Source organism: Pygoscelis adeliae, unplaced genomic scaffold (assembly GCF_000699105.1).
Source record: "Pygoscelis adeliae isolate BGI_AS28 unplaced genomic scaffold, ASM69910v1 Scaffold575, whole genome shotgun sequence".
In the NCBI taxonomy this organism is placed as follows: domain Eukaryota; kingdom Metazoa; phylum Chordata; class Aves; order Sphenisciformes; family Spheniscidae; genus Pygoscelis; species Pygoscelis adeliae.
Genome location: NW_008824821.1, coordinates 128,242 through 150,868, shown reverse-complemented (window position 1 = coordinate 150,868; position 22,627 = coordinate 128,242). Strand labels below are relative to the sequence as shown.

General features: G+C 46.7%; 1 protein-coding gene across 1 annotated transcript in view; it reads right to left on the bottom strand.

Moving 5' to 3' along the window:
• Nucleotides 1–22,627, bottom strand: part of LOC103917166 (tetraspanin-15-like) — a 45,459-nt gene that overhangs the window by 6,328 nt on the left and 16,504 nt on the right. The window contains exons 3-7 of the mRNA XM_009324275.1: nucleotides 16,864–16,938; nucleotides 14,020–14,115; nucleotides 9,326–9,439; nucleotides 4,454–4,507; nucleotides 3,744–3,860 (exon numbers count right to left, since the gene is read on the bottom strand). Of these exons, the coding sequence (XP_009322550.1) occupies nucleotides 3,744–3,860; nucleotides 4,454–4,507; nucleotides 9,326–9,439; nucleotides 14,020–14,115; nucleotides 16,864–16,938 (456 nt within the window). The remainder of the gene's footprint in view (nucleotides 1–3,743; nucleotides 3,861–4,453; nucleotides 4,508–9,325; nucleotides 9,440–14,019; nucleotides 14,116–16,863; nucleotides 16,939–22,627) is intronic.

Sequence of the window (22,627 nt, the reverse complement as noted above, 5' to 3'; positions counted from 1 at the left end):
AAGAAAACCTTTTTCCATGCAAACGTCACCGGCTGCTAGGCAAGCGTGCACCCGGCTCCAGAGCTGCTTGCCCATTTGGGCGGCTGTAAAGCTGGATCCTGCTAAACAGAAGAGTTGAATCATTTCAAGCTTTCCCAGAGCTAATCAAGTAAAAAGCAAGCATTTATCATTTATTGGCTTTTCCTTCCATAACTTGATATTTATAGAGCAGGCTCTCGTAGAGGTCATGGACTGCAGATGGAAAAATCCCTTTTATTCCCCTTTTCTACTACATTAAGCACACGTCAGCCACTTGAGAATATACCGCCTTCCAGCCCCTGGAGCAACAAAGATATTAAAAAGCAAACAAAACACAAATTAATCTTGCAAAGAAAAAGGGATCTTTGGCAATACAAAGCCCTTTACACAAGGAAACATTTAACATTGCTGTCACCAAGGGATGAAGACGCCAACCTGCAAAATGCCTGTTGCAAGCCTAATGCTGCATTTTTGAGGATTGAAATAGTTGATCTTCTGGATTTATACTCTTAGGAGGGAACATCTACCTCTACACTGATGCCCTATTACTCTGTAGCTGCTCCCAACGTAGAGCTTTGGAGACTGATGAAATATCAAAGCCAAACAGAGGTAGCAACAGTTTACCGTGAGTCGGCTGCGCTGCAGAGTCGATAGATATTAACCCTTGGCAATGACCTTTCAGAGATTTTTTTTTTCGTTTTAATTGGACTTGTTCCACTTTCTGCTTCTTTAAAATGGAGAAAAAGGGGTTGAAGAGCTTTTTTATGCACCTGTTTCTACCTTATTACAGTGGCTACGTCTTCACCTCGCTAAGGAGGATGAAATACCATCAGAAAACATCCCCTGCAAAGACACGGGAACAGAAAAGTTGGAGATGCTTTTCGTGAGGTCAATATAAAAGCTGCTGAAAGAGCACCTGGGCACAGCAAAGGGGAAAGAGCAACGCACGAGGTTATTTGGCTTATTTTAACTACAAATGTGTTTTATGCACGCTGTAAATTCCTTGGATAATCTTGCTAGAGGCAGGGAAGCTAGGGATGCAGCCAGTATAAAACAAACTTACGTGCTTTGCTGCATCTGCTGAAAGATCTGGGGTTGCTTCATAATTAAACACAACTAGTACGAGGCCACAACGTGAATTTGCCATTGACTGCCAGCGACTAAATTAAAACATTTTTTTGAGAGCGATACGAAATGCCTCACGGTTTGGCCTCGGTCTGCAGCTTGGCTGAGAAGAAGGGCAAGGAAACGGGATTGTTACTGGAGAATGAAACATAGGAAGAAAAAAAAAAGAGAATTAAAGGTACTCTGCGAAGGCAGAAAAATAATTGAGTTGCTGCATTTATGCTTCGCTCTGAATGAAGACAAATGAACACAACCACTTCCCCACTCCTAGAATGGGATTTTTTTTCCCATTGCTTGATGGCTTACTTAAAAAAAAGGCAGAGACGTTCATGATTTAAGAGCAAACATAAAATTACAAACTCCCTCTGCCTTGCACCGGCCGGGAGAGAGGCTGGCTGCCGTGCGGTGACATACCCAGGCAGGATTTTCCCCTGCCTCCTCACCCGTTCAATCACTTCAACACCCAACAGGACCCAGCAGATTTACAGCTTTCCCCGAACCCAATTAGACAGACGCCCACACGCGTGAGAAAGCAAAGCCAAGCGGCCTGCCCTGTGCCCTTGGCCTCTCGCACAGATATTTGGGGAAAAGCAGAGGAAACTAAAAATTCAATAACTTCCCGCATGATGGAAAGCCAAAATGTGACTGTTTTCCACATCTGAGCATGATGGAAAGACAACACTCAGAGCAATAATTGCCCGCTCTCCGTGAGCGCTCTACGTCAGCCAAAATTTTCCTTAGCTCCTTCTTTCTGCACAAGAAGAGCCGGTTGCTTACCCCCCGATCCAAGCACAAATCTCGGGCACTCGGATGATGAACATCAGCCGAGCTCCAATCCCCAACCTTTGAGCCCTCGAGCTGCTCGTCCTCACAGACGAGGCTGAAGTTTGATCCTAAGGAAGAGCAACACTTTGAGGAAAATTGGGCAAAACCCAAAGCTGGACTTGGGACGTGGATCACAGTCCCAACCTTCTCCCCAGCATCCTGCAAGTTTTCCACCAAGGCGGCTTGCAGCTCCACGGCAAGGCACATGTCCTGTGTGGGACATGACAAATACCCAAGGGCCAAAGATGGGACAGGTCAATACGTTCACTCTTCTCAAAGTTCAAGGCACTGTCACCTCCCCACATCAACAGCGCCAACCCCTTCCCCTTTGGATCGGCAATTTAAGGACAATATTCTCACCCCAGCTTTCTGCTGGCAGCTGCTGGGGATGAAGCTGTTTCCGGGCTGACGGCTCCTGGCAACACAGATGGCCGTTTATAACTTAATTCCCTCCAAAACTTGACAGAATCAAATCCAATTTATATTTAAAACCTGGAAATCGTGAGCAGATGGGAAGAACGAGGTTCTTCATCTGAAGAGCATTTAATGGCATGCCAGAAAAATCACAATGCTTGCTCAAAAGCACTTGATATTCATCAAGGCTCAGCAATCCTTGTTGCCATCTCTGGTTTTTCTCCCCATCCTTCCCAATTAAGAGCATCATGTTGGCAGGTTAATGGGTAACGCAACAGGCGGCTCCTGTAATGGGCTCTCGACATCCTGCGAGGCAGATGGAAGCGGTCGTCTCTATTACTGCACTTTCTCACCCCATTTCTGTGCCCGTTACATTTCCTGGTGGTAGCACAGCAGAAGTCCATTGCTCATCTGCATGTTTTGGAGGAAGCACTTTAGAAACGTGGAGTATCACAGCTAGGATTGGGCACAAACTGCTCCCCCGTCTTGGTTTTAGATTTGGACCATCTGAGAGCTCAAGAGGAAAGTCCGGCCTTTGAAAAATCAGCTCAACATACCACACAGTTCCCCAACAGCTTCTGCTTTATTCAACCACTATTCTACCTTTCACTGCAAGCGAAGCACATAAAAAAATAAAATTATTTCATTCCCATTTAGATAAAACGCCATATCTGGAAAGCATCACCAAACACCTCCAGCGGCAAACCCAACGTTACAGCCAATGAGATAAAAAGAAAGCTTTCGCTTGTGAGCCTCGAAAGGAATCAAAAAAGAGGATCAAATCAACCCTAAATCATGAAAGCTTTGTCAAAAATAATTCTGGAAAGATCTAAGAGAGATAGTCACCTCCTTGCTAGCACAGTGCCAACAGTGTTGCAAAGCTGCAACCCAAAATTTCTCTCCATATCAAGCATCTGTGATGGAGAGCTTAATTACCTGTGCTAGAAAGTTGCTCGGATCCTCAGGCATCGCTAATGGGAAATGGATTTCATGATGCATGGCAAATCCTGCTAAATTTACGATTATGGTTTATTTTGGTTAATATTTATGCTCTATTTAGAGAGAGCTGTAAAAACAAATGTAAAAGGATTCGCTGTGCTAACATATGCATGCCTTGCTTTTAGATGCTATTACTTGATCAATAATTAGATTTCAGGAGTACGTTACAAGACACCCAGCACCGCAGTCGTAAACTGTTAATTTTGCTAAGGATGCTCTAGAAAGTGCTGTGACTTTTCCAACCCAAGAAACAGATCTCAGGTGTGAATGGAGGGGGAAAAAAAATAACTAAAAATTAATTATTTTCCTCCGCCAGCACAGCGGAAGAAGCTGAGAGGACGCCGACTGGATCCGCCACGTACCTGTGGAAGCAGCAGGGAGCAAACGATGCCCAAAGTGGCCTCGAAGTTGTCTTTGAGCCAGAGCCCGACGGCATGAATGCAGCCTCGCACATGGATGACGTTGAGCAGCTCCAGGCGCTGGAAGCAGAGTGAAGAGAAGCATCACGGTTTTCAGTGAGATGTTGAGTTTGGGGGGAGATGTTATTTCTTGCGTTGGCTCCTTCTTGCAAGCCAAAGGAGAAGTGTTGCATGAGAAGTGTTTGGGAATTGCTTTCTTGGATTGGACCTTTCCCTGGGTTTTCTTGCCAAAAAAAGGTCCCTGGGAGCTACGGACCATACGCACAGAGATACTGCAGCTCTCTGCTGCGATACAGCCCCGCGGTCACCCCTGAAGGCCTCCAAATCAGCTTCTCTCCTACCGCCAAGCCTCAAAACACGACTCGGGACGAGCATTTCCCCGGGCTGATCCAGGAGAGACCTCGTTGCTCTTAAAAAGGCCACGCCAAAGCTTGCAGGGACTACCCAAACGTGTCATGAGCCCGCCCGTGCTCTGCAAGCCTGAGCAACACCCTGGGACGCTAGGGAAAAGCAATGACAATGAATTTATATACAGCTGCAGGAACAGCCATCCTTGGTGAGCAAGAGCTTACCTGCAGATAACCAGTTCGTTTTAGGGGGTTTGGGGAAGGAGAAGCAAATCTTGTACGTACGAAGGAAAAAGCCAACGTTACCTCTTTATCGAGCGTCCTGTATCCACACAGGGTGTTAATGACTCCTCCGGGGACCTGCGAACAGAGAATTGGTGAACAGACTTACCTCGGAGAAAGCCAAAGGGGAAATATGAGAAATAAGAATAAAAAAATAAAGAAATAGAAGAGCTCGCCCAGTTGCCTCGACCGTTCAGCGTAGCACCTACCCTCAAACCTCGCTTTGCTACTGCGGGCTCCTTTTTGCCCAAATGCAATGCTGAAACCACGCACGTTGGCAATAAGTTGTTGGGGGTTTTAATTTTTTTTTTTTTTTTAACCACTTTTCTCTCTGGTTTCTACTGTTTCGGAGGATGCCCAGGTCGCCCCCAACGCTTTTCCAGTGATTTGAGCTGGGACCACTTCCACGTCACGTGAACATTTAGCAAAGCAGCTCTTTCAAAACGTTGCCTTGATTTTCTCCTAGTTTAATTCCGGCCACCTTTTCTAACACCTTCAGTTGTGTCTCTCCTTCATCATAAAGGGAATTCCACAGGGATTAAATGTATTGGGTTCTCCAGAAATCAAGCGGGAATTTCCCCAAAGTGTCCTAGCACTTTGGGGAGAACTGTAAGGATTTTAGACATCCCCAAGGCTTAGATCTTTGTTGGCCAACAAAAATGTTTCGAGAGCTACAGCTAATGAGAGAAATCCCTGCCAAACGCTGCTATTCAGGACCTTTATCAAATAAAATCAAAACCTAATTCCTCTGCTTCTGGTCAGGATGGAAAAGCAGTACATTTTGGGTTACAAAACTGATTCTTGCTCATCCCAAAAAAAGCAAAGCCGGAGATTAGCTCCGGCGCATTCTGAGCTAGTTGGGTACTTTGCACCTCTCAGGATTGATCTTCTGATGGGGTTTTTTTTGGCTTCTTTCATGGATCAAACAGCAGCTTCCATAATACCGTGTATTTCTAAAGGGGCCTTGTGCCCATAAAATAATAACGTGCTGAAATTATTACGCTTTCAGAAAGATGGCTTTGACAACCAGTAAAAGCTCCTGGACAACAAAACAAAAACATCCCGTGCTTTGGAGGCACAGAGATGAAAAAGAGAAATGTGCACATTTAGGTGTAAATTATGCTTTCCTCCAAGACACAGCATAAAAGAAACGCGCACCTCCGGACAGACTCCAGACATAAAGCTGCAGCTTGTTCCTCCTGTAATTGGCAGGGAAATTATTCCAGCGCTACCCTACCAAGAGCTTCTGCACCTACCACCTGACTCACAGCGCTATCAAAAATCCCATCTCTCATCTCTTCGAGACACTATTTACAAACTGGGCATAGTTAAGGAGACTAATTAGTCCCTGCGCATATGAAAGACTTGCAGGGAAATCTGGAGATCAGCAGCAAAGCGCTCATCAGGGTCGATGAGAGAGATCTCACCCAGGGTTGGGACCATGATATGGGAAGCCTTCAGTATATGGGGAATTCGCAATGCTCTTAAGGTAAATGCCGCCGCCTATAGTGGTATAAAGGAACCTTCACGTGACCAAGGATCCGTCTATTTGGTTTACATTAAAAAAATAAACCTTTTTTTTTTTGACAGCTTTCAGTTGTTCTTGTTTTTCAGACTCACTTTCATTGACATCACTGGACCCCTGCCAGTGAAACACCACCACTTTCTATCGGGCTCATCGTTTGAACGCACCTGGCTACGGCACAAATTCATCACCGCTTGTCTTCCTTCTTGTGTTAAATAACCAAGGGTTTCTCAATCATCTCCAGTCCAGCCCGTCTCTTTGAGTAATTCCCTCAACACCTTGTATTTGGGAGAAGCGTGGAAGATAGAAGAGTAAAGTTTTAGCCTTGATCCACTTTTGTCAAGGTCTTGCATGGAATAAAAGGTCAGAGCTGAATTGAAATTTCTAACATAAAACCAGGCAGAAGCTTTTATTCTTCCAGAATGCATTTTGATGCCTTCAGGGATCACAAAAGAGCAACACACACAGACATTTAAAACCCACGGAGGGCAGAAGGCTGCAATTCTTGCACTTTTTCTTTAACCAACTGCTTTTCTCCCCAAAATCAGTGCCAAATGCCAGCGGTGACACTTTACAAGGGGTTCGGAAACACTGCGCTTGGCAGAGGCATAGCTATACTGCGGCTTCCCGAGAGAAGGCACAAGTGCCTTGGAAAACCATTTAGAAAAGCACTTAGAGATGAGGATCCAGCCTCACACCCTCAAGTAGGTGGATATTTGCCCATTCTTTCTTCCTGGGAAGACTTGAAGGTCTATGACCTCAGAGATGAGAGTCCTCAAAATAGCCAGAGCATTTTTGGAGGATGTCTGCTCTCATTAGTGCAACTCAGCCTGCCCTGGAAGATGCCCCAGGGGATGCAACACAAAGCTCTGGGAGGGTATTGTAACAGAAGAAGTCTTTTCTTGGAAAACAGGACGGTTTTATGGCTGTATGTAATGAAAAGTTGAAAACACGTTGCAATCAACCCCCTAATCCATGTTTCACGCTCCTTCCTTCAGACCAGCTCGCTTCGGCACATTTCCAAATGACATCTCCTGGTACCTCTCTACTTAAATCTCAAAGGTCCTCTAAGACAAAAGGATGCTTCGCTCTCCATCTTTCATTCATGAAGGCACAAATAGAGAAGAACACACAAGAAGAGAAGGGTTTCTTGCCGTGTGAACTGGTGGATTTATAACCGGTTGATAAAAAGGTTATTCACAGCAGAGAGACCATCGTGTTCATCTCTACCCAGTGGAGAAGAATTCATACATGTGCCCGGGTGGTCCCCAGCTGCAGGGCCAATGCAAGATCTTCTCTTCAGCCCTCAAGTAACATATTTTGGTGGAAAGCGTTTTCAGCGGGGCTTGTGTGTCACTAAGACCCAGCCAGATATGTCCAGAGTATCACACACAGCTACCTTCTTCATCCCGAGGTGCAGAGGTGCTTCTCCCACCTTCTCAGCCCGCAAGGAAAACCCCCACGACAACTCTGCAATTTCAGCAAATAGCTACGAATAGACGTGCTGGAGCTTACAGTAAATGCAGTTACGGGGGGGTTCACTCTGTTGTTTAAATTTTTATTAGTTTGTCTTATGTCGCGGACAGCAGAAAACTCCCAAGGGAGCTGGGTCTCTTAATCCATTTCACGTACTATTGATAATGTGTCGGGCTGATTTCTTAACCAAAAGTGCCCTGCAGTGCCAAAAATCAAATCTATGGAGAATGAGGCTACATCTATCTACCCGGTTACTCTTCTCCCCAAGAACGGGTTTCATTTCTCATGGAGATTTAGAAGCCTTTGGTGAGGTCTCGCTTCCCATAAAACCGCTCCGGCTGTCAGAGCCACATTCATGGGCTTTAATTCTTGAAAAAAATGCGGAGGATTTACTGTGGACTTTCCCTCCCAGGGGCCGGCTGCTCCAGTCCTTCGCTAAAGCATCCTCCGGACCCAGCTCATTGCAATGGGAAGCCAAAAAGTTGCCTTATTTCTTACCCTACTGTATTAATCATCTGTGATTTCTTCTATCTCCAATACTGCCTGCTGCGGTGAGGACCTTTTGTTTGCCAAATTGTCACCCGAAACCATGGGGAGTTTAAAAATACTGAAAAATGCACTTGACTCTCTCCAACACATCCTTACTTGCAATACAAAAGGACAGCACATGAATTTCTAATTCCATCTTCAGGAGCTTTAAGATTCTTAATCAACGCCCTGATTAGAGAGGACAATTATTTTTGCAGCCGATTTGCATGTCAGACTTCCACTGATAATTAAGACACCTCAGATTTCCCTCTTTTTCCATTAAAAATCCAACAACAATACTAGACTGATATTTTCCTTGTGCAATTTGTAAAGCCTGGGGCACGGCCAGGGTTCAAAGGCAACGCTAGTACTCCTGATGCTCTGAACCTCGAGGAGGTTTTGCTACCAGGATTATGCTTATCAAATCCTTTTTAGCAACATTTATAGCATTTCTGGCCACAGCTACCAGGGATATTTGCACTTTTTTTCCCCTGCCTTGGCCCAGCTCCTGGCATTTTATCCACAGCATGTGTTAGATTGATTGCAACGAGGCGGACGGTTGTATTAAACAAGATGGTGTCAGAGCACTTAGCTTAGTCTCAGCAGAAAAGCGCTGCTTGCAGGGGGGCGTCTTGATTTTCAGCTCTGAAAACCAGCACAGGAGACCCTAACGGCTCTGCAAATCCACTTCCCTCTCCCTCCATCTCTGTTCGACCCAACTCACAGCATGTTGGAAATGCAGCCTTGCAAGGGCAGCTGCTCACGAGAGGTTTTTTATTCCATTGCACAAGGGTGGCTCTCTATCCAAATACCTCTCACGGCCCCATTTTCAGGAAAACCCTCAAAACCTCCTCGTTAGGAGCAGACACCAGTGAACGTGATCCTCGTGTACCGCTAAACCCCGCTGCGGCCAGCTGAGAGACGTGTCCTCTGGGACAGGGAAGCAGAGGACAACAGCTCCTTCGGATCCATGCTGAGATGCAGTCCGGTCCTTTTAAGATGCTGTTATTTCTCTGCGAAACGATCCTCCAAACCATTTTATATCGCACATCAGGTTGAAAAACAGGAACTCGGCATTTCTAACAACTCCTCGGCACGATACAAATGCAATTAATAGCCCAGTGCTTTGGTATTTATTCTACGTTAAAACAGCAGAGCCTACTAAAATACAGTGTAGCCCATACATATATTTTTTAGTTTCTTTAGCGTCTCCCGCTGATGCTGTCTCAAACCACTTTGCAAGATGGCAATGCAGTTTACAAGAAACCCTATAGCGCAGAAACGTGCAGTAATTACCAGCCGGAAGAGGGTGTTTTGCTGAAATATTGACTGAAATAAAGGTACTTCCCGTGCCTTGGCTGCCTTACCTTCCTGACACAGCACGTGTAGGGCACCCCACACGCCAGCGGCCCGCTGCCGTTGCAGGAGTGGTACTGGTTAACCTCCCAGTCTCGGTACTCATCACCGCCGCAGCAAGAAAACTGCAAGAAGAAGAAAAAGAGAGGATGAGACGTGCAGCTGAACAAACCTCGACATCTCCAGCCCACCAACGCATCTCCCCTCAGGCCTTGCCCTGCATCTCCAACACTGCTTTGCAACGCCAGCGTTGAGAGGCCCCATTATTTTCTGCTTTCCAGGACCCTAAATACAAAGTTGAAGACGCCATGTAAAAAAAGAAAAGTGGGTGTTTAGCCCCATTTAGCCCCATTTTAGAGGTGTGCGGCAGTTACAGACGCGTACACGCGTGTATTGGAGGCATCCTTGCTTTCACAAGCCCAGGAAAGTTCAGGCTCATTCATGCTGCACTGATTTAATTACAGGTGACTAATCCATCCCACTCCTGGGGCACGCAGGAGACACGGCTCTTTCAGCGCCTTGAATGAATGTATTTCTTGGCTCTTGAAGGCAGCTCGGCTAGTTGGTGCCATTTGACAAAATGCTAATGAGGCTCCGCAGCCTAACAGGGATTTCTCTTCCCATCAAGTTAAATTAGAGATCAAATGCCACAGCTACAAAGGAGAAAAGCTTCTTTTTTCTTCTGCTCGTACAACGAAAAAGAAAAAAGTTTAATGGAAGTCATTTTCTGTTCTCCACAGAATAAAAGTGGGCTTATTATATACAGAGTTATCCCTTGTCTTGGTAAACAAGCTTGAATCTTTACATTTTTTCCCCCGGAAAGAGAAGCCTGAAGTGGGCAGGAGAGGTGTGTGTGTTTGATGAGACAGAAAAACCCCAGGTTTTCCCCATTTCTTTAAGCACCACACTCTTCAAGGAGCAGTTTTCGGGAGAGGTTTAACCCTGTGAGCACCTGCTCCCCCTCCTGCTGGTGGGTCAGTGGCAATACTTGGCCAACAGGAGTAGGAAAAGACATCAGCTCTTGGGGTCTTCGTGGCCTCCTCCCATGCCAAAATAGGCAGATACGGCCAGGAGCAGCCAACCCACAGATTTACAACTATTTTCTAACTTTCTACCTTTAATTCCTCTATTGCTTTTAATCCTTCCCATACCAGTGAGGGAGACCAGCTTGCAAAATTTGCCTGGAAAGAGGGGGAGAAAAACACCTAAAGGGATATTGGCTATTGCTGCCCGTTTGATATCCCCATGCTGCAAAGAAGTTTTTTCCATTTGCTTTTATAACCATGCAAAAATTGGTACAAAATCCTTATAACGAGGCCTACTAGCTGCTGGGAAGCCTCACCGAGGTGTTTTCTTCTCTGCAAAGAGAGGTTTAGCCCAAACTACTGTTGTGGCCTGGATTTATTTCTCATAAGCTGAGACAGACTTTGGTGTGGGTTTTACTTTCGTGCAGGCTCCCGGAGCCCAGAGAAGCATAACAAGTAGAAAAAACAAAGAGAGCCCATGGAAAGAGCCTTGCAGGTCACATCCGAGGAGCTCTCCGTGTCGAGAACCGCCGCCGCCGCCACCTGTGAGATGCGGGCTCATTACGGCTAAAACCATCGCCCTCGAAGCAACACGCTCCAACGAGCCATGCTGGTGAAAGCTGCCTTTAATCTTCCCCAAGAAGAAAGGAGGAGGTTTGCAAGCGCAACACCTTCATCCCTCCGAGCCTTACTTCGAGTTTGGAGCCACTCGGGTTTGAGCAAGAACTGTAGCCCCGGCAGCTCTTTGAAATTCAAATCCTGTGCTCAGCAAAGCGGTTTGAACGCTCCTCTTCCACCCGTACTCAGCAAACCATTAGAAAAAGAAACAGCAAGGAACAGCGGAGAGCTGCAGTTAGTGACTTGGGGCAAACAGGGGCTTTTAAGTCATCGCTGTCTCCAGCCTCGCGTCCAAGGGCTGCAAAAGGCAGCAGTTCAGCAAAAATGAGTGATAAATACATATAAGTATTATTTTCTTTAGCGCAATTTATCTCAATATCTACTTGCTCACAGGCAGCCAGACTGAGTAGGTGTCAACAGGTAAAACCACACTATTTGCACCATCATCCTGCTAACGTAAAATGTTAATGCCTGGCACTTTGGCCCATAATTACTTGTTATTTTTACTGTATGATACTGGCTTAAGGGTGTGAAGGCAGTTGGCTCTAGTTTAAAGCATCACTTGAGAGAGGGTTTAAGCAAAATTCAAATCCCAAGGAGCGTAGTGTGGTTTTGCCTGATCTAAATAAGCCATGGGCCAGCCAACCTATGCATAGACAAGGTTTTTAATAGGAAAAATGGCAAGAATAACCACTAAATAATGAGAACAGGCTGCTCTGAGCTTGTGTTTTATCAAAAAAGCAGGTCTGGGTGCAATCCTTCCAGACCGAGTGCAAGTTTTCATCCTCCCAAAGGGAACCGGGCTGCTCAGGTCCCGTAAAACCAATTTCCCTTCTCTTAAAAGCAGATATTCCTCTGCATTGCTTCTCCCCGGTCCTACCCTCAGGACGAAGCAACTCTGCATTTCCATCGCGGACATTGCCGACATTCCTGGTTTGGAAATCATAGGCTAATACAAAAGCTCACAGCAATGGGCTGCACATCCTTGCAAAGCTCCTTCTCTCGCTACGAGACAAAATGTGCAGACGTTAAGGACTTATCAGCAACGCTGTAAGTGACCGCAACTTCTTTTAGTACAGAGAGAGACTTTGAGATGAAGATCTCCCCCTGAAAAGTTTTTATTAAAAGTGAAGAAGTAGACAGGAACAAATGTTGTAAAACTGGGGTGAGATTGTATGATAAGTGCCTGATCCTCACTTGTTTGGAGATACAGAAACCTTCCCGCAAATACATCTGTTTTATCTGGAGATTTGTGGTCTAACCTCCTTGCCAAGGCTCATTGAGGATGGTTCCAACATGGACTTTCCAACTGCTTGCGGCAGCATCCATTTATCATTCACACAGAGAGGTCTCAGTTATAGCATCCTCTCAGAGAGGTTGGAGTAAAACTTGAAAAAGATTCAGATCTTTCTCAGAATCAATCGTGTCTTGAGACCTTCAGGGGGCTACCAGTCTTATTAATGCGCCCAGCTCAGTAACGATGACTCCAAGAGTCAAAAGCAGGTATTTAAGCCAAGAGAGGGGAGCGTGGAGGGCACCACTGGCCTTAAATTCCAGCCACTTCAAAGAAGAAGGAGCTTCACAGCTTCCTTTTCTTCAAAGCAAGAGATAAGATTCACATATTTATGATGCTCCAACCCATAATGAAACGAGAGAAAGCAGGCTGAGGTGAGAACAAGTTCATCTGAAAGCAGCTTTGCTGGCAAAGCCTGGCTCTGCTCTCCAAAACCAACCCAGGAGACGTAACATCACTGCGATTTCTCTCCTAGATCTCAAGTTTGGGGTTTTTTTCCGCTTTTTTTCATTCACCAAATGCTTCGAGGCAAGTGCTTCCCTCCCGCAATAACACAAATAACGGGTGAACCAATCCTCACTCAAAACATGGGCAAACCTACATCCCCCAAATTCCCAGGAACGGCTTCTCACCAGTACTGGAAAAAACAAATGATACATTAGAGCCAACCAAGCTTGTCCGGACCGGCCACACGCTCAACGGCGTGGATAACAACTTCAAATCCTGACTTTACTTGGTTTTTCGATGTCCTTGGGGGGATGCATCGTTGCTCTGCTGCAGCGCGGCTACCTTGGGTTTCGAGAGACGAAAGGGAAACACAGCTAGCCGGGGCTCAATGGCAGGAATTAGGAAGGCATTTTAATTTAATACTTAATTTAATATTTAGTACCTTAAACAAACTACATGGTGCATAAAATACAAGGCAACAGCAGCAGCTTATCAAAAGTTTGGTTAAAAAAAATAAGATTTGCAAGGACAGTTTTATCAACCTGCAGGTTGGCTCGAGGATAGGGGATGGATCCTGCCGACTCCTGGCTGGCTCTAAGCATTAGATATGAGACAGAATATGCAACCACACCCCTAAAAAAATTAAAGCAGACTATGCCAAGCGCCAATATTGGACTGGACATAGCTCTCGCCAGTCCCAGGAGCAGCGTGACCCCGGTGCTGCCCATGGAGAGGCTGGAGCTCTTCTCTCCTTCCAGCTACCACGTGAAAACACCTTATCCGCAATTTTCCCGTTGAGTCAAGGGCTTGGCCAGCTACTGATGACGCCTCGAGTAAAGAGACATACCTGAGGTGGCCTATCTAAGGGTCAGTGCAGCCCTGAAGCAGCTTTAGCACATCTTATTTTATTCCTCCATCTCTCTCTATGCAGGTTAGGGTAGCTATCAAAAGGCTTTCAGGCGTTAGGCACCGGTTTCCCATCAAGACTGGGAAATATAAATATCCTGGTATGGTCCACGCCGTGGTGTGGAGCAGAAGATGCTCTTTGCAGGGCACACAGACAGCAGAATAACTCACCAAAAAACCCTTGCGGGGTGGGCTTGGAGAGCAGCACAAGGCAAAACTGTGCAAAAAGAGCAGTGGAAACCAAGAAAGATCAAGATATTCAAGAGAGATCAAGCAAGGCACCCTAGGGATGGGAATAAACTCTAAAAATACAGGGAAAACTAATGCTTCTGCCTCAGTGAGGCACAGAGCTAACCACTCCCTGAAAAACTTCACAACCGCACCTCCCCCATGCCACCCCCCTCCAAACCCGAACCTTTTCTTGCACAAAATCCAAGATGTTCTTGAAGTCAAGGTCATCGTAATAGTGTCTGATGCCCTCTTGGATGTTGGAGTGGAAAACTGCATTCATCTGGGGACAGAAAAAACCAAAAACACGGCTCACACGTGGAAAAGGCACCAGGAAAATATTGCAAAACATGAAAATTTTTTCATAGTGAGCGTGGCCAGCTGTTACTAGAGTAAGAATTCAACCCCCATGCTGGCACAAGCCTATTTCTTGGGGTAAAATTCATCATTTTTGAGCTCTCAGGGTTAGCAGCATCCCATAGCACCTCTCTCTTTCCTGCACATGCAAGCAGACCCATGCACCTTTACCCACCCAATTTTTCCTACTAAATGTAATTATTAAGGTGACGTCTTCAAAAGCTCCCTCAAGCTCTCCAAGGCCACTAACAGGATTTTAACCACTGGCAGGGGGGTTTCTGCTGCATTAGGAGGGGCTGGAGGAGGTGAAATGGGCTGCGACAGCCGACGCTGCCGGCTGCACGGTGATTTATCCATGGGATGAGCTACGTGCAGGAGCAGAGACCTCATCAGAGCCCTCAATCACTCCTAATCCCAACAAATCATTCAGCAATTCAATCAAGCCTTGAAAGGGAACGGTGCAGCCGGGCTGGGGTTCTCCCTGCTGCTCCTTCAGCCGTATCTCCGAGGACACTTTGACACATCAGGCACTTCACATTAAACACTAATTGAATCGAAAATGTATTTTACAGACGCCTGGGAAGCTTATTAGCGAGCTGGGAGCAGGGGCTCGAAATGTCCTATGCAAAGCCCGGCGCAGGTTTGTCGTTTGACTCTTGACAAACCGCCAAGCAGAAATATTAATGAAGGAAAAAGGAACTTTTTTGGGAAGAAAACGTTTTCCATAATTCACTCTGACATGAAAATTAGAGGTTGGGCAAACTGGGAACGGGGAGAAGAAAGTGAAAAAAAGAGAAATGAAAGCACATCAGAGCAGCAAACAAAGCCTGCCGACAGCGAGGGATCAGGCAAGGGGATGTGAAAAACCTTTAAGAAATTGCTCATGTGGAAGTTTATTAAAATGTTGATTCCCGGTTTGCCCACCACTAAGACCAACACAATGGGAAACACCCGGGTTTTACTGTTTTCTGCTTGTTTTCCCCCAGATAGGCTCACCCCATGATCCTATTGTCCTCCGAGAAGATGCCAGCCCAGAGGCAGCCTCTGTAATTAAATCTTGATTTTAAGGTGGGAGATAAATGTCGCAGGGTTAAATCATTAAGTTCTGGTTATGAGACCTCTCCACTCCTTTCCTTTCAAGGACGCCAAACCCGTTATCTCCAATAACCTCTGAAAACCCATTTGCATATCAACAGAGCCCATTTCAATGTTCAGTAGCTTCGAGGCCACTAAATCCGTTCCTCGCCCCTGCTTATTTAATACAAAATCCAATTAAATATGTTTTTAACAAGTTTAATAAACAACCATTGTTCCAAATGCAGATTTGTGCCTCCCAACAATTTTAGGTCAAGTGGATTCATCGCTTGTCGGATATCTCTTTTCTCTCTCCCTCATTGTTTGATTTTTAATTAGGTTTTGATATTGCCCGTTAAATTTAAATTAAGGGACAATTTAGACACTAATGGTTCCTACTCAAATCCAGGAGTTTAATCACGAAGCTGCAATCCCCTCTCCTGATGGTACCAGCGTTTCTCTGTTGCATCCCTGCAGTGCAGGATGGTGCTGAGCACCATCATTGAGGCTCAAAGGTGGAGCAAAGCAGAGGATTTAATGCTGAATTTCACAAAAATACAGCCTCTACGTGGCAGCACGTATTGATTTTCTATACGTGGGACGGACTCAAGCGATCTGATTTTCCTCGGAGAAGCACATCTCTCCGCCAGCGTGCCGCATTTTTCAGGGATCAGAAGGTTTCGGAGAGCTCTGGGAAGCTGCTGGATCCAAAAGGCAACGTCCTCCCCCATTGCCTCCCTTCAACTTTGGGGCTCACCGAGCACGTAACTCCCAACCCCAACCTGTCTTTGGGCCTCACCGAGCGCATAACTCCCGACCTTGAGGGGTTTGAAAGCATCAAGCCGTTTGCGCAAAGAGGAACTGATTTGTAGAGCCCGTGAGTAGGGATTTCGGATGTTGTTCTCCTGCCTTGTGCATTCATTGAGCCAGCAGAGATTGAGATTAGCTTTTTAATCGTTTGATCAGTCGCAAGGGTAAGATTAAATTGAAAATGGCAGGGTTTCTTCAGCAGAAGGCGGGCGACCAGAAAGGACATCGTTGGAAGCATTTACCATCTCGCCAGCTCAGCTATAACTCAAACCCGTCCCTTGCAAGCGCAAGCCCGGAGTTAACGTAATTGAGGCGAGGAGCTTAATGAGTCCTCAAGGAAAAAAAAAACCAACAGGTTTTTGGCTGAGAGTCTGCGCAGGGAGCTGCGGCTGCGGCGGGGGCTCTGGGTGGTGCTGGAGATCCATCGCAACTCTGGAGCAGGATGGGCAGCCCCAGAAGAGCAAGAGCAATGAAAACCTTCCATTTTCAGGGCAGACGCTAACAGATACTTAGGGATTTTCCTCCCCGATGGCAGGCGGGGCTGCGGTTTGTCACCACGCAGCAGCCAAAGGTGCGCAGGGAGCTGCGGCTGCGGCGGGGGCTCTGGGTGGTGCTGGAGATCCATCGCAACTCTGGAGCAGGATGGGCAGCCCCAGAAGAGCAAGAGCAATGAAAACCTTCCATTTTCAGGGCAGACGCTAACAGATACTTAGGGATTTTCCTCCCCGATGGCAGGCGGGGCTGCGGTTTGTCACCACGCAGCAGCCAAAGGCCTCCTGCTTGCACCCACCTTGTTTTCAAAGATGATTTCGATGAATATCAGCAGCAGCTCCGTGAGGAAGATCACCAGGAGGACCCAGAAGAACTGAAAAGAGAAAGGGAAGGATTAGCCCTGCTCCAAGTCGGGCTGTGTCATCTGTCAGTGGTTAACCGCAACAAGGGAGACCTGGAAGCCGAGAGCTGTTTTGAAACACTTAGAAATCAGATCGTTTCATTACGAGCTCCCCAGGGAGCTGCAAATCTCTTCCAAAGATCTCGGTTCTAACAGGGAAAGCAGTTTGCTCCCTTGTAGAAAGTGTGGCAGGAAGGAAAGAAGGAAGGATGGACAGATTGAAAAAAGAAACCAGATGCAATTTGAACGGCCAAATTCTGCACGGGGAAACGGGTAAAATGGATGCAGTTGGAACAAATGTTATCTCTGGGAAGATATAGGTGTGCAGCATCCCTCTGTGATGGGATGCTCGCGCTTGGTTGAACACCGATGTTTCCAAGCTGAGCACCCAATGGAGGATCATCCATCCCCCAGAGTACGGGCAATAACTCATGCCTCTGCCAGAATTGATTGTGGCAACAAGTTTCGGCTGGAAATCGGCGTCCTGATGGAGCAAACCACTTAAACCAGAAGGTCTGACGTTCTTGCAGCCCACACCCATCAGTCTCCTAATGCTTTGGTCCCTATCTGAGCGGTCCCATCGGGCATCGCATCTGACTTCGCAGAGGATGGAGAGCAAAGCTCTGCTCAGCTCACACTTGTCTCCCCAAGGCTACCTCCATCAGCGACTTTGGAGACTCGCCAGAAAAAGGAAGGTGGAAAGTTACCATGGTAACTAGCTAAAAATCCAAAAGCAAGTTGAAAAAAAGGGGGGCAGAGGTAATTTATTACCACGATATTCACTTTGACCATTGGTTTAGTAGAACAGCCTGTTTACAAAGGCGGGTAGCGCAGGGACCTGCATGCCCAGAAATTATTTCCCAAGCTCGGCAAAACCAAAGCGCCATTGCAGCAAAACACCACTTCATGCCCCAAACCCCAAACCGTCGGGGTTTTTAATTAGCCACCCACTAATGAGTTTTGCACCGTGCTTATCTGCGAAGAGCCAGCTCGCGTGGCCCCACTGGAGGAGCAGCACCGCTTTCATCACCAGCTAAATCAGCTCATAACGGGCCAGGTATAATTAGGCAAGGAATCCCATAATTAAGGAATACAATTAACCAAGCACCTGTTATCTCATAGGCAGAGATGATATGCAAAATGCCGCACGCATCTAAACTGATATAAAATGCGGTTGCTTCGGGAGGAAGCCCAAGGCAGCGCGGTTCATGGTTTTACCAAGCCGGGCATGTCTAGATCTCGCGATGCTGCAGCAAGCAGCAAGAAAGAGAAATTCAATTTTGGAAACACATTTGGTTCTTCAACCTTAGTTAAAACCCTTAGTTAAAAAAAAATGAGCGCTTTGTCCTCTGTTTACCGGGAAAAAGCGCAAACTCTTACCAACCCCACTGTGAGCAGAGACAAAAGGCCACGGCTTCAAAGTCCAAGTGGAGACTGTGTTCATGGGCAGACCAGTGCACCAAGAAACGCCTAAAAATCAGCTGGTTGCGGCACGCGGAGCCTTTCTTCTTGCCAAACCGATGGGAGGCTCCTCTGAAAGCACCAACCCTGCAGCTCTTCCCAGAAACCAAGGATTTTGACTTTAGAGACCCCTCGCGCAGGTTGCTAGATGGTTTTTCTGCTCTTTCTAGTGCTTTGGCCATTGCACACCACGCACCAATTTTGTCCCCCACTCTATTGCCTTCTTTCAGTCTCAATTTCTGCTGTGCAGCTTGTCAAGGCAAGATACAAAAGGCAAGGTTTATGCAATACAACTCAGCCTGCTCCGTGCGTATTGAAATCAAGGCTAATATTTAATATCCAGGTTTATATCTGATTTATAAACAAACGTGGGCGTGTTGTGCAGAAGTCCGTGGGATGCCGGCTGTACCCGGCTATTAGAAAAATGATGACTGAATGTGGCTTTCAAACGCTCCATCAGATGAGGTTCACAGGTAGCAAAACCCACCATTTCCAAGAGCAAGCCCAAAAAAGAGCTTAGCTTATGGTCTTTATAAATGGGGGGAAAAGTGCCAGTATTAACGGGGAAGACAGACACGGCAGATGCTGAATGCAATTCCTTGCAAGAGGGAAACCGCAAACCTGGGAAGTCACATAGGTGATGCCTAGCTCCCCCTGGACACCCCACAACACACAACCTCGCCTTCAGAAAGCCGACAATTTCCCTTATAATTTATAGAGGATTTGCAAGAAAAGCAACCGCAAACCCCGGTCTCCAGCGCAAGCCTTGCAAATGTGCAGCCCGAGCGAAAACCAGCTCTTCTTCCCCCAAATAACAGACGAACGGAGCATGCAGACCCTCGCCAGCTGCACGGACACAGCAGAAAGTGGCACTTTTTTTGCATTCACAAGGACTGCAGCAACCACCGGTAACTGTAATGCATAATTAGGGGCAAAACTGCTGGCAACATCTACGATCATCCCTTTTAACTAGTGCATTGCAGCCCTTGCTGTCTGCCAGACCGAGCATGAATAAATCAGCATTTTGTTCCTTAAAAAGACTCCAGCAGCAAAATGAAGAGCAAAAATCCACATTAAACAGCATTTAATCCTGCCTTGAGCTGCTGTAAGTTTGCAGCAAGTTCAAAATTACAAAGCAAGTCGAAAAAAAAAAATAATCACAAAGCAATGTGGCCAGGAGCTGGTTTTTCCCCCAACTTTTGCAAAAATTCACCCTTTGCATGGAAGTGGTGGCACACGAGCGAGCAGTCGTGCCTCCGCAATGTGACCCTCTGGCTGGGCTTCACCGCTTACATCCTCGAGAAGAGGCGAACGCTGCAGAGGGGGGACCGGGAAGGTGCCCGAGGATCTCACCCATCACAAAGCAAAGCCTAGCTTTCACAGAGAGAAACTCCCCAATAAAACTTTCATCTTGCTCAAGATAGCTGGATCGGGGAAAAGTTGCTCAATTCTTATTAAATTAACACTCGCCAAAGCCAGTTCCCTTTAAAGAGCTCATCAGTCCAAAAGTTCACAATAAATTATACTGCTTTCCCTCAAATACCTTGACAAAAAGATTAATCACCCCCGTTCCCATGATCAGCAGAGCTCCAGGCTGCTCCTTCCCTCCTCTTAACAAGTCTCCAGAGCTGTTTTGTTCATCATTAATCTCTCCCAAAGCCCAACTGAGTGCAGAAGGAAAGCGCCCGGGGACCGCGCTCTGCCTCAGGCTTAAAGACAGGTCTCCTTCCAGTTTGGGGAATAACCCCCTTCATTAGGGTCATAGGTTGCCTGGAGAGATTCCTTCCCATATGTCCTCTGGGTGTTCGGTTTTCTGCCACCTCCGTACGCCAGACAGGATGTCTTGCCGTCAAGTTTAAATCTCCCAGAAGCTTAAAAAACACCCGAAATACTGAGTTGGTCCAGAGTAAATGCTTCCAGCCGTGGGTCTGCCTGATAGAGGGGTGCAAACCTGCTGCTGCTTCGCTTCCAGACCACGAGCAGCACGCAGCCGCCTCCAATTTCCAGCTCGAACGTGTCCTCGCCAGGCAGAAAGGATGAACGCGGGTCAGGGATGGGTTGGAGGCACCGAGGCTGAGGGATGAATAAACGACACAGGGATTTATTCGGGAGCCAGCCAAGGGAAGGAGCCTTGAGCTGTGGATACAGGCTGAGCATCACTCCTGAGCTCAGATGCACTCGAGACACCTATGGCCACGGGAGGTTCAGACATGCCAAGCCCAAGTGTGACTCCAACGGGATTTTGGATGGGAGAGGAATGCTCTGTTTGCCAGGGATGAGGCAGGGAAGGGAGGAGATGCAGCCAGTAGGATGGAAGAGCTCCTGGAGCAACATGAAAGCACCAGAGAAATCAGTGATGTTTGTTTAATATGAGCAACCTCCGTCTGCGAAACGCTGCTGCAACCTCACAGCGTGGCTGGGGAGAGCGACCGGCTGCCACAACTGCAGGGAAAAAAAGTTTAAAAAAAGAAAATCTCCAAAAATCCTTCCTTGCTGCCCGGCGCCAGGAGTTTTCCACGTGGCACCCGAGGGCTGAGAGGGGAAAATATTTGCGTCTTGATGATCCATTTCCTACTTCAGCTCAGTCACAGGAAAGGACGAGATAATAGGAGCGGTAACAAGGATGACAATTGCTAGAGAGCCCATGCTACAAGCCAAAAAGAAAATAAACAAACCTATAAATAGATTCCCAGGTACTTTGCAGCACTACACTGGGAAAGCTGAGGCTGAAGATGCTGCTCTTGAATCTTTCTGCCCTCTTGATGAACTTAACATTAAAATAGTACAGGCAGATCATAAACAGCTGCCTAATTTAAGAAATCGAGCGGGTTTTTTGCTGAGAAAAAAGTTACTGGTCGTACTTAAAAGAAAGGACAAGCCCCATATAATGAGACCCTATAGAAGCCAATGGAGGAGGAATAGGGGGGTTTGAACCCCCTCTGCGAAGGGTGGAGATAATTTTATCCTCGTTCCAGGCTTTACAGTCACCGCTAAACCCCTGTGGGAACAGGCACGTTCTGCATTCATGCAAACAACCCCCCAATATTTTATTTTTATCCATTTCTACAGCTGCTTCTCCAGCGAAGGAGCGAAGTCAGCCCCACTGAAGCCAATGCAAGGAAAGGGTTTGGACCTATTAATATAAAAGCAGCGACAGGTCGTCAAGGGATGGAAAATCTGAATTTCCCATCCCCAAGATGAAAAGAAACTCGTGCAATTTAATTTCTCTGGATCCTACAGATCCCCTTGGTTTTGGATGCACAGAAGTTTACAGGCTGGTGGTCCCCAGGTTTCGCCGTATTTTTGGGCATCGGGAGAGGGAACTGGTCGTTCCCTCTTGACGTGTGGGAACAGATCGAACGTGCAGCCACGTGAAACGCACCCGATGCAGAGGCATGTGATAAATAAACCTTTCACTCTACCTGGGGGGCCACTAAATCATCCCCTTAGCAAGCATCTGCCACCTCCTCTGCCTTCCTCGAGACCAGCCACAGAAGAGTCTACTGTTTCACGTGGGCACAGAACCATGAATCCGGTTGCTTTTGTCCCCAAATTGAAACTTTAAGCAATACTTTTGAAGAACCGTTTCTTCCTAACGACATGTCAGAGCTTTCTCCCATGCAGAGTGGCCCTTTCTAAGGGTTTGCTTTTTTCCTGAAAGACACTTGCATGCAGCCCTTCCTCTGAAAACCCAAATAATTGTTTATTCCCACATAGAAACAGCTTTCATAGTTGCTTTGAAGAAAAAAAAAATAAAATCCCCAAAATCTGTCAGGAATGTCTCCTACACAGATTAAACAAGGACAACAAAGCCCAGATGAAGAGACTTTGCAGAGCATGTTCTGTTTTAGCAATACAGCAATAACCCTCTCTGCTCAGGACACTATTTTATTCATGTAAACCATGTTATTTTATTTAATTTATTTAATTCATGCAACGTGCCCCTCCTGCCCATCCACCCTCGCTGGGACTCATTACCCCTATCTGGGTTTCACGCATGCATTTGCCAAGCCTTAAGTCAAAATATACATTTCCTTTTTGCTTCACAAGCTAAATAACCAAGCAGCCTGGTTTTAATCCCAAAAGAGCCAGTAGCCTTGCAAAAAAAAAAAAACCCAAATCCAAACACAGAGAGCCCTGGGCACGCAGGGGCTGTCCTCCACGCCCCAGGCCCCAGCCCTACCTTCACCACGTCCCACAC